The 12,632-nt window shown below is 40.3% G+C and overlaps 1 protein-coding gene across 6 annotated transcripts in view; it reads right to left on the bottom strand.

Moving 5' to 3' along the window:
- Positions 1–343: 343 nt before the first annotated feature.
- The window catches only part of SEPHS1 (selenophosphate synthetase 1), a 139,947-nt gene continuing 127,658 nt past the window's right edge, over positions 344–12,632 (bottom strand). For 5 of the 6 annotated variants that reach the window (XM_073328726.1, XM_073328727.1, XM_073328732.1 and 2 more), the window contains 4 exons: positions 12,466–12,556; positions 8,786–8,885; positions 6,033–6,245; positions 344–1,592 (listed from right to left, as the gene is read on the bottom strand). In XM_073328726.1, the coding sequence (XP_073184827.1) occupies positions 1,378–1,592; positions 6,033–6,245; positions 8,786–8,885; positions 12,466–12,556 (619 nt within the window). In that variant the 3' untranslated portion in view covers positions 344–1,377. The remainder of the gene's footprint in view (positions 1,593–6,032; positions 6,246–8,785; positions 8,886–12,465; positions 12,557–12,632) is intronic. The other variant, XM_073328728.1, reaches the window with a different exon arrangement.

Raw genomic sequence — 12,632 nt, 5'->3', positions numbered from 1 at the left:
TCTCATTTGGGTGTTTTACAGCACTAGTTAATTGATGATTTATGGATAAAAGGATTAAAAATCATCCCAGAGTTTATGCTTAATAAAAAGCATTAGACACTTTTAGATAATCAACTCATCCCACTACTTTGATATCACAAGAGATGTCAAGCTGGATGGAACAACTTTCACAACCTACCTATTAGGGCAAGAACAAGTTTTAATAATTCCACTTTTAAAAAAAATGCAGGTAGGATTTTTCCATTCCTGTAATTTAAGTACAAATCAAAAAACGTCATGCACTTGTACAAGAGCAATAAAAAAAATTAAATATTTATTTGAATAACAAGCTTAAGTTCAAGCTGCAAAGTTGGCAATGTAGATTTTAAACACAGATCACAGAAGCGTTCACAAAAGGTATTTGAGCAAAGAACAAAAATACTAAAAATATACTAAACAGCTGCTGATTTTAAACAAAAAAAAGGCTTGTAATCACTATACAAAATGTAAAATGTATTAAACACTACCATCCACAGAACAGAGGTTTGTTTTTAAAGTGATTATATTTAAAAATTATTTGTGTAGTTAATTATATAGTGAATTGTAAATGAATATTATACAGAAAAGTCCTTTTGGTTTGCAATTCCTTTGTTGCACTATAGCATATCCAATCACGTTGCAAAACTGAGCAATTATTGTTTTTTCCTTACTATCAATAAAGAAAACAATTATTGATAATACAGTAAATATTGTCAGGTCTACAAATAATGAAATTAAAATTTCTCCTTCAACTGTGAAGTGCTTTCCATGCAAAGTTAGCACTTGATTGTTTAACAGTGTGCGCTACCAAGCAACGTCCAGGGTTGTAGATGCTGTCGAGTAAAACTAAACTTTACAAATCAAAGACTGAATGGAATCATGCAACCCTCTTACTACTTGAGTATACCCACTGTGTCACCTATCAATTTACTGCCTTTCCAGAATATCATTCAAGGCATCCAAAATTAGACAATGATAAATATACATATAATGAAAGGACACACACTGCTATTTGACACTACTACTGGTAATGTCTGTGCTACGTGAAAGCACCTTTAAAAAGAGCCTATGCGGCAAGAGATAAGTGTCTAAAGATTCAAAATGAATCAACAGTATTGGATAACAATATAATTCTCAACTCAGAAGCTGCCTCAAGATTAGGTGCATCTTCAGTTAATGTAACAGGAAAAAAAGGCAATGGATTTTATTTTATTAATTGTATCCACTCAAACTGACCTAAGGCCATCAGATGTGCAGACACATTGAAGTTTTTTTTTTTCTTTTTACAGTTCTTTAAATTGTAGGATGATAAAGGAATAGATCTATTTAAAAACAAAACAAATAGCTATTTTATCTAGATTAAGAAGTGGCACCAGGTGTCGGGTTCACGTTTTGAGTGGCCACTTGTGGTGCAACTTCAATGATTCGTGGTTTATCTATTATTCTGGCAGTACGATTGCCCTTCTCTACAATCCCAATAATCCATGCTTGGTGACCCTCGCCGTATTTCGGAGATTTGATCTCGGCGCAGAAACGTGCTGCCTGTTCACGTGGTAGACAGATAAGGAGACCTCCTGCAAAGAAAAAGGATCAGCATATTAACTTTTGGTTGCATTTCAACATCAAAACATTTAGAACCTGACCCTGCAGCCCCTATTCAGGCAAACTCTTATTGACTTTATAGGTTCTCTGGCAGAATAAGGACAGCAGAAGATGATTTGGTGGAGGTCTTTCTGCTGTCACTGTAAAACATGAAATTTACTGTTAAATTTATGGTTATAAATAATGTAAGTGTAACCAAATACGCACTGCAAAAGTTAGCAACATGCTAAGGACAACAAAAGATATATTGAAACACAAAGGCATTACAAAACAACAACAAATATTGCAACTCACCCCTACTAAAAATTCACATATAATCATTATGATGAATAATGGGCCCTATTCTGATACCCTGACTCCCATGTGCATAGCACCTTAATCCTCAAATAATTCCACTGAGTTCACTGGAACCTCTCACGGAGTAAGGTGCCGTTCAAGGTGAGTAAAGGTGTCAGAATGTGACCCAAAGTACTTTGTGGTCCAGGTATGTGGTCCAGGTATGTGGTCCAGGTATGACCCTACAAGTCTTGCTCAGTCTCTCTGATTTTCGTAGGGTTGCTTATGTGAATAGCGTTTTCAAATATACAGTCTTCTCCACAAAACCCTCTCCCACACGCTCATTATTGATTGAAAATAATATTGTTTGCTAATGAAAGCAGCATATTTAACATTCACTTAGTAAAAATAGGAAAACCGTGGTACTTCAACACCTTTCTTCCAACTATTACTTGCAAGACCATCCTTTTTCAGTGCATTGAAAGGTACTGGAATGGATTTTTGGAGATCTGGGTTCTTCCTGTGAGACCTTGGGCATGGTAATTAATCTCTCTGCACCTCAGTTTCTTATGTGTAAAAAGCTGAAAATACTTCCCACCTCATCGTGCTGTTGTGAAGACAAATCTAATAGTGTATGTGAAGTGATCAGATTTTATGGCAATAAGTGCCATAAAAAGATCTGTAAATAAGTTGATTTTACTAATCAAACCTCACAGCACCTGATGATAGGAAAGAGACATATAGGAATTGATATGTTATTAAAACAACTACCGCATTCAGTACATAGCAATCTCACACAACCCTCTGGTACAGAAAATGGATAGTCCCTGAAGACTTTAGCCAGGGCACTCCTACTCTTATGAAAAGTGCCACAGTATCTTAAAAAGAAAAGGAGGACTTGTGGCACCTTAGAGACCAACAAATTTATTTGAGCATAAGCTTCTGTGAGCTACAGCTCACTTCATCGGATGCATCCAATGTTCAATGCATCCGATGAAGTGAGCTGTAGCTCACGGAAGCTTATGCTCAAATAAATTGGTTAGTCTCTAAGGTGCCACAAGTCCTCCTTTTCTTTTTGCGAATACAGACTAACACGGCTGCTACTCTGAAACAGTATCTTAAGTGACCAGAAATAGTAAAGACTTTGGGTCTCATGTCTAATCTAGGATGGCACATCCAGCAGCACAATGCCCACTATCATCATAGCAGGTCACTGATTTAGAAGAGACCCTGGGAGAAGAGCACCATCTACTGAATCACCCACAAACATTCCAGCAGTACACAGGAGTTTCTTTGAGCTCTTTTAAAAGTGTGCCAATCCTACTTATCTTGTGTGATCTTATGGATCACAGCTTGTAGGGGTATAGCTGCAGGCTAATAGCATGCCATGGACTTTAGATTTTTTTTTTTGTGCATACTGAATATCTTCATGTACAAGATGCTCTTCCGATATATGCACAAAGGGAAAGAAATTACATGAAACAGAAACCATCTTTAATTTAAGGCTGCAGAAGAAGCAGCTTTTCAATAGTAGTGGTAATTAAAAAATAATATATGTAAACATTATTTCTAGGTGCAATGTGGACTCACTATGTCTGCTACACATGAAAACACCTACATCTCCCAGGCATTTGAAGATATTCACTCTTCTGTGCCTATCTTTTAAACAAAAGCAGAAAGGCAAAAAACACCATGATGTTTAAACTACTCCAAACATAATGGGCCAAATTAACCCCTACGGGAAGCAAGTGCTATTCCCATAGAAGTCTCTGGTTCAAATTCAGTTACTTCATTGGTCATGCAAATGGGTCAAAGAATAAGTTTAAATAATAAAACAACATAACTTGCATTTGGCATTCAGTGAACAACTTGCGTACCAATTGAACAAAAGGGAGGAGTGGTGGGAAGTACAGCAGGACAAATGATCAATAAAGGTATAAGGAAGTAACCTGCACTCATCAATTTTCCCCCTCAGCCCCTCCTGTTAGTTGCCTATCCTGCTATCGTATGCCAATGATAAATCTACCTTATGATCTTTAGAAATAGAAATGTCATAAGTTGAGGCTATTTGCAAGTTTCCACTGAAAACAGTTCTCATCTGAACACCCCCCATAATGTGCTGGCCAAGTATACGTCACCAACGCCTATGTGTTATTAAAGTCATGCCACCCTAACACCGGTGTTGGTGGATACTCAAGAAACATCAGTTATGAGTGCTTTCCATCATTTGCTGTACTCTGCTACAAAAATCTGTTTACAAAATATGAAGCTACAGAGGTAATATTTCAGGAAATTTAAGAAAACAACGGGTAACTGCTCCAATTATCCTGCTAGTAAATACAGGAAATGCTACAAATATCCATGAAGTTCAATTCACATGTTCTGTAACACCTGTCAAATCCAAGTCCATAAATACGTGGAAAACTGGCAAGAGGTATTCAAGCAACATCCATCCACATCTACACTGAATGTAAATAATTGTGGAGAAGCCATTTGAAAGGAATTCATGACAGAGTTTAAGAGACAGCTTATGCTCAAATAAATTGGTTAGTCTCTAAGGTGCTACTAGTACTCCTACCTTCCTTATGAATCATCTAATTTGTTTTCCAGGGTTTCATCTTTTCTAGAAAAAGACAGTGCTGGCCCAAGGTGTGGGATGGACGGCGCTGAGACAGAAGTGCTCTATTCACAGAGCAGGGATAGCGCAGGGGCCAGTATTCCACAGCCTCTCACTCATGAGGGAAGCGCATCAAAGAGTAAGGTAGTTCAATTCAGTCTCCATTCCGTGTTTGGTCTCTCTGTAACTGCTAACTAAGGTGGCAATTAGTCCCATTTGAGGTGGTGTTTGTTATGCAGATATCTGTCCACCAAGAAAGGGACTCAGACTAGCAAACACATTCATGTAGATCCCCAGACAGCCACCACATGATATTTTTCATCTGTACTGACTGGGTCTGGTTTTGAACTCTTGAAAGGGATCATATTCCATATCCTAAACATCTGAACCACAAAGTCTCCCCAGGACAGAGCTTCTCTTTAAACACTTATGGCTAAAAAACAATTGAACATATTACAGTAAGTTGCATATTCACTAGGCAGTTTATAGCTCTCATTGGGATACCTCTTTCCAGATCTTCAGACTAAGTTTTTCTTTCAGGGGCCCTCTTTCTGCAGAGAACTTGAATAATACTTTTGGGGGGAGGGAGGGAGGGCGAGAGCGTGTGTAAAGAAACAGAACGGGAGACCAAGAGGAAAAATGACGTAGAGAAACTTCAAGGAGAAGAAAAGAGCTCTTATTCTGAGAGGCTATATGGCCAGGGAATTAACAAGATACAGAGTTGTTTACCTCCTGGTCTCCAGTTCAAATGCACCTCTAGGAGGTAGTGACCAAAAGTTGGTGCCACCTGATGGCTGTTTAGAGGTTTATGTGAAATGAATTTGGTTTTATCAGCCTAATTTCTAATAGATGAATGCAAATAGGACAAAATCATCACTACAATCTGCATCTTACTTGACAGACTCTAGAGAGACCAAGTATTGAATGGCTCTTAGAGATTGAATTCCTTTCTCACTACTAACGATAGTATCTCCAGGTCAGGTTTGTGACACATTCACAGGGCAGTGGGAGAATAAACCTGCACTGTTGATGCTTGTGCTATGTATGGATAGAGTGACAGCTTTAGTCTCTGGGGTTGGCAATCCAGCACTAAAATTCATATACAGATTTATAAAAGAAAAATACAGAATACTTATTTGATTGGCAGTAGCACTGTAGGCAGTATTACTTTTGAGAAAATGCAGTGCTGGCTATGAACAAATTCAAATATTCACTGATCTGTAATTTTAAAAGAAATAAAATTTTAAAGAAATTCAGAACCATCACTAACTGTAAATGCTAAATGTTTCAGATATTCCCCACAAGAGGTTTTTAAAATACAGTATTTCATAAGGGAGAAGAGAGGCACATTCAAAATAGTTTGGTGGTTTGTTCACAGGCTGAAAAAGTTAATTGTGAGCAGCTGTATGGCTAACACTCTTATCAGCCTGGTAACACCATTCAGAACTCAACACATGGTGTTTGTAGCTACACATCTGGAATAATGTGAAATTCTGAAGGGAAAAAATAAGTCACTCACCTGACGTCTCAGGACAAGTCCCATGCATGAGGCCAAACATATTGCCACATGCTTTGCTAACTGCAGCCATCTTGGCTAGGACAGGAAGGTTATGGATAACGAAGGACACCTCATTTCGTTGTTGTTTGGCTAGATTCTGTGCATGCCCCAGGATTCCAAATCCTGTGATATCTGTAGCTGCATGTGCATTGAAAGTGTGCATGAGTCCAGCAGCTTGACAAGAAAAAACAAACAGGGAAAGTAACATTTATACAGTATGACAGAGAATTAAAATGGTGTTACAGACCTTTAAAAATAAATATCTAGCCTCCCTGCTCGAATAAAAACCATCCAGCTTCAAATCTTTCAGTAGAAGAGGCAGTTAAAACATAGGGACAACAGAAATTCACAGGTACTGAGCAGATTCTCTTTAAACATTTGATTTGACTGTTGGTTTTTCAGTGTAATTAAATACAGCAAAAGATCATTTTAAATTGAATTATATTTATGAGCATGTTATATAAAAAGTGCTAATGGTGCCAGATCCAAGTTTCCCCCAGCATTTGGGGATGAGGTGTTGAGTGCCCCGGGTTTTGGCTTGGCCCATTAGCTGTAAAGTTCAGGATTCAGACTGAATTGGTTTGTTGGTTTCAAAATTTACTTCAGAACTTTTAACATGAGACCTGCGTGTTGCATTTCGAGGGCTTAGAGAAGAGAACATGTACAGGTCAGGCAGTACAGACAGACAAGCAGAGCCAACTCCATAATGTTCCAGCCTCCCAATCTAGGCATTCACGGAATCCTTGAGCATTTGTAATTGCCAAGCTCCTGGCCAGTAGAAAGAAACTTCCATGTGCAGGACAATAGCTTTAGTTAAGAGCGGTTTAAATGCTGTTGAAGGTGACCTACAAAGGGGAGCGAGAAAAATGTTTTGCCCTCTAAGAACTTTCTGATGTATGAACAAGATTTGAGAGGGGTTTTTTAACATTAGAAATCCAGGTCATATAGTCTATTTTTTCCTGGAACAGGAGGGCAAGTACCAGGGAAGTAAAATCTGAGAAAATGAGAGGAGAAAAGATTTTTAAGCATCCCAACACCCTCCATTAAAGCTTAAAAAACTCCCATATTCAGTTTTATCCCCCTCCAGAAAGATGTCCAACAAAAAATAGGGCCACACTGCTTGCTATTTCTATGGTAACAATTTTTTTTAAAAAGCCCCAAACACTAAAGGAAAGAATTGACATACCACTTTTCCCAGCAGGAAAAAAGGAGCGGGCGGGGGCGGGGAAGCAAGAAAATGAGATGGGGGGAAGGGGAAGAAGTGGCGCAAGGGGAAAAGATCCTGAAACAAAATTTTGAATTCAAAACAAATGAAAAACATCATTTATTTGAAAAGTTTTTGTGAAAATTAAAATTTAAAGTTTTGACCACCCCTACTGTCAGGGCATCAGAGAAACGCAAAATAAAAAAAAAAGCAAAGCAGCAGCACAGACCCCAATTTCCCTTAAGAGAATATTTTAACTCAGGGGTTCTCAACCTTTTTTCCCCTGAGGCCACCCCAATATTCTATAAAAATTCCAGGGCCCAGCCGATGTGGAGGGGGGTGGAGGGTGCCTTGGGTAGAAGTGTAGTTTGACTTCCATATTGTGGGGGCAGGGCCTGGCGGGGCTTGGGCCAGCTGTGTCTGGCAGGGCCTGGGGAAGAGTGTGCCACCTCCACCCCCTGACTCACCTCAGCAGGCCACCTAGCCTGTCTGGGCTGGGGGGACGGGAATGGGACACAATCAAAAATTATAAACTCAGAGGGGGGAATGCTAGCTCAAAAAGTTTGCAAACTGCTCAGGGTGCAGGCAAGGGGTAGCTAGGGGCCATGTGCAACGAGGGCTGTTGGTAGCTAGGGGCTGTATATAGGCAAGTGGGTAGCTGAGGGTGGAGGGAGAGGGGTAGTTAGGGTCTGTGTGTCAGGAGGGGCCCCCCCTGCATTTGCTGCTCCCCGAGGGCTCTGCCAGCCCCGGAGCCAGGTACCCTCACCTGGGTGGCTCTTACTGTCTGCATGAGCAGTCAAACAGGGCTGGGAGCTGAGGAGCAGCTGCAACCCTGGACCCCAGCAGCAGGAGATGGGAGAACGCCGCAGCTGCCCACTCCATGGCACCAGACAGAGCAGCACCTGCCCTGCCCTGCTCGGCTCCAGCCTCCACTCTGGCCGGGGGACGGGGCCTTGGGGGTGCTGGGGGACAGGGAGGAGGAGGGGGAGCTGACCCCAGGATTGCCCCACTCTGCTTAAGGCACTGCAATTTGTGGGAGCAATCCCCTCCCCCACCATGCTCCCCGCATCTTCGCCCATGGGCTTGGGGCTTCAGCCCTGGCGGGGGCACCAGGACTCCAGGATTCAGCCCTGCACCTCTGGGCTTTAGCCCTGCAGGAAGTGCTGACGCTTGGGGCTCCAGGCTTCAGCCATGGGCCCCATGGACCCCCTGAAACAGCTCACAGCTCCCATGGGACCACAGAACCCCAATTGAGAAACGCTGCTCTAACTCATGTTATTTACTTCACTCACCAGGAAAATGTTCATCTCAAGCACCATTTGTGCCTTTGCTATATAATTAACCAGGGTCTTTTTAATCTTGCTTCATGAACATTGAATAGATTAAAGATGAGAGGCTGAGCTGATGTAGCTTATTTCCCCACAGCAGACAGCTGAAATTAAATGTGGAAAGCAAACCCAAACCCAAACCAAAACAACCTAGACCTCTAGGGCATTCTCATTCTTCATACCTGTTCTGTTGAGCCTTGCCATGTTCATCATTGCCTCCTGGTATGCTAGCTCCACATCTTCTTGAGTTACCACTAGCTTTATTTTATTCCATTTTTCTGGCTATTGGTGGAAGGAGAGGCATGATTTAGTTTATTTTCTTAGTTTTGTGGATGTGTGTTTTAAAATGCATTCAAATTTATGCAACTTTAATCCAGGATGTACTTCCACTTCTTGAATGTTTAAAACGTTAGCCCTTTAAAAATTAAACTAAACTAAAGTCAATGATATTTTACTAATGTCTTTACGTTTGCAGAAATATAAAACAAGTTTCTCCATTTATATTTGGTTACCCTGTTGTGCCTAGATATTGCAGTTCATAGGGCATTGTATTTAAAGATTTATTAGACACAACATTTAAGTGCTGTACACATTTTACACTGCCCTCTGTGGGCAGATGCAGTCGGGTAATCTATCCTCTAAATACCTCCCTCTGAGAGAACTAATGCAGGATTAAAAGAGATGCACCTTACAACATGCCCCAACATCTAGCAAACCAAGGCACTTTTGGACAAAAAGGGAATAATTCCACAGCTGGCAACTCTCCACCAAGAAGGCTGGGCCACCAGTACCCAAGAGGTCAACCCTCAGGACTGACAGCAAGAGTTTCAAATGATCTTTCATTGTTTCCTCAGTTCTGAGCACTGTAGGGGAGAGCATGCTCTCATTGTAGCAAGCTGGGATCATATCATCCTGTAAGGTTCACCTCCATTTTAAAGTTACCTTCCTTTTTCCAAACATTTTCATAGATTTATTCCACATTCCATCCTTTTCTAACATCATGTGTTAACAACAACTTGTATTTATATAGTGCCTTTCATCCCAAACAATCCCAAAACACTTCACGAACGGATACTCAATAAACAGAGAACTTAATTCATTACTGGAAATAATGCCACATCTACATTAACAGTTGATTTAGATCAGAAGGGACCATTATGATCATCTAGTCTGACCTCCTGCACAACGCAGGCCACAGAATTTCACCCACCACTCCTACAAAAAAAAACCTCACACCTATATCTGTGCTATTGAAGTCCTCAAATAGTAGTTTAAAGACTTCAAGGAGCAGAGAATCCTCCAGCAAGTGACCTGTGCCCCATGCTACAGAGGAAGGCGAAAAACCTCCAGGGCCTCTTCCAATCTGCCCTGGAGGAAAATTCCTTCCCAACCCCAAATATGGCAATCAGCTAAACCCTGAGCATATGGGCAAGATTCATCAGCCAGATACTACAGAAAATTCTTTCCTCGGTAACTCAGATCTCACCCCATCTAATAGCCCATCACAGGCCATTGGGCCTATTTCCCATGAATATTTAGTTATCAAAACCATGTTATCCCATCATACCATCTCCTCCATAAACTTATCGAGTTTAATCTTAAAGCCAGATAGATCTTTTGCCCTCACTGCTTCCCTTGGAAGGCTATTCCAAAACTTCACTCCTCTGATGGTTTAAAACCTTCGTCCAATTTCTAGTCTAAATTTCCTAGTGGCCAGTTTATATCCATTTGTTCTTGTGTCCACATTGGTACTGAGCTTAAATAATTCCTCTCCCTCTCTAGTATTTATCCCTTTGTAGTGTTGCTCTGAACTGTTTGAAACAAAACAGGATTAAGACTGGAAGTGAAAAGCATATGTAATGAAAAACCAGGGGAGAGAATTGGAATAGATGAAAATATAATTTTCCAAGCTGGAATCTGGTCAGGACATTGCGATTAACACTCTTATAAGAAGATCTACACAATCATTAATAACCACTAGTGGACACTGGTAGTAACCAATATCTGAAGGAGAGTACTTTTCAGAGCACTGGTTTGGTAATGACTCAAGAGAATTCCACCTACCAATATCATTACCACCACCACTTCCTGTAGCACACAGTTTCATTTGAAAGTTCTCCCAATCAAGGACTGACCTATCTTAGATATCTGCAAGTCAGAGCAATCCCACTCCATGCTCTTCAATCTTTGCTCCACTCCCTGCGACTACACAACTGAGGGAAGAAGATGTGGGCTGCAATCTTCCCTGCATCATTTCCTATCTTCAACTCTCACTCTAAAAATCTTCCTTTTCATTTTTGCCTATGAATGACACAAAGCCCACTCATATTTCCTAATACAGCATCCTTCCATTTCATTATCCCTGTAGCGATACTCTGCAAGAACCTTTCACTACTTCTTTACCACATTTAATGTTTTCGCTCACTTTTTACTCTGTAATCAATCTCCATATTCAAGCTTTCCTTTCTTTCCTGTACAAAAGTTGCTGTACCATACAGTCTCTCTTCAAAGCATTTTCTGGTACTAAAGAATCTATTTATATAAGTAATAATCCTTTAGAAGCTTTATATATAGATAAATATGATGGGTAATCTCTGTTTTCTCTTCTTTTTAAAAAAAGAACAAAAAAGCTGGTGCAATCTCAACAGAATTTTTCTTTTGCTTAAAGATATACACGGATTTCCTTTCTGCCTCTGTTTTTCACAGCAGAAAGTGCTTTGGTTGACAGTCAAGGAAAATTAAAAGTACTTGAAGTATGTGGCACTTCAGAATAGCCTTCATTTGTGAGTCTGTACCTCAGTGAAACAGGTCAATAAGTGAGATTATGGTCAGAAAAGAGACCATAAAAAGGTCATCTTGCTGTTTCATGTTTATTTCCCACCAATGACTTTTACATTAGGTATTTTCTCTGAGGCTCCCCATCCTGAGATTGGATTGGCATGGGTGGGACGCTGCAGCTACGCAGATTGTAAGATCAGACCTTAGATCTTCTTTTACAAATTTAAGAGAGAAAATAAGTGTTTTCTAGCTGCCCATTCTTCAGACTCAATCTAGGCTCTATGGGGGGGGAGAGGGAGGAATCAAGCTAGTTTCCCGCCCCACACTCCCTTTGCTGAAAAGAGATTCTGGAATTAGAATACATCTGGCAATTTAGTGGCTGACACCCCAGGCAAATTAGATATCGGCTCACTTTTCTGCCAGTCTATTGGCTCTGCAGTCCCCATAATAGTAAAAATGCATCTTTTTAAAATGCAAACTAAGCAGTGGTAATTCTGAAGACATACAATGAGAGCCAAATCACAAACAGATGCTCATTTTACAATCACTTTTCAGTTCAGTAGCTACGTTTGCCTTAAGTACATATGGAAATATTTCCACGTACATAGTGCAACTATCGATATTTTCTTAAACTCAAAGTGTAATATATGGACTGTAGAGATATTTCCATGTACCCACATACAGAAAATCCATGAACATTGGGTGAAATCCTGGCCCTACTGAAGTCAACGTGGCCAGTAATTCACCCAGGATGTCAAGTCATTGCTTTGTTCATTGACAGGCATCCAGATCCAGTTTTTTTTTTTGTTATTAATCATGTTATTAATCATGTACAGTAGTGCCTAAGGACCAACCAAAAATGGACCCCATTGTGCTAGGCACTGTACAAACAGAGTAGCAGACAATCCCTGCCTGGAAGAACTTGTAATCTAAACCCAAAAGGCAGACACAGGGTGTGGGGAAAGCGATAAGACAGCAATCCCCTTAAATACTACTTAAACTAGAGAGTGTTCCAATTTAAAAATGTTGTGGCCCTTCATGCAATATCACTGACACTTCATCCCATTCTAAGCAGTTTACTCACAATATCTAGCCATTGGTGGACAGCTACAGCCACTTGCGTTCCCAAGGGTTTAGTCAACACAAGCACATCTCCTGGCACTGCATTGTCTGGCCTGCAAACAAAGTGTTCACATATTAATTACAAAGTGAAGTTTACACTTGAATAGGAGTATTAGGTTGGAAATTATA

This window comes from Lepidochelys kempii, chromosome 1 (genome assembly GCF_965140265.1).
Source record: "Lepidochelys kempii isolate rLepKem1 chromosome 1, rLepKem1.hap2, whole genome shotgun sequence".
NCBI lineage: Eukaryota > Metazoa > Chordata > Testudines > Cheloniidae > Lepidochelys > Lepidochelys kempii.
The sequence above is the reverse complement of the archived record's forward strand: the minus strand, read 5'-3'. Positions and strand labels throughout refer to the sequence as shown.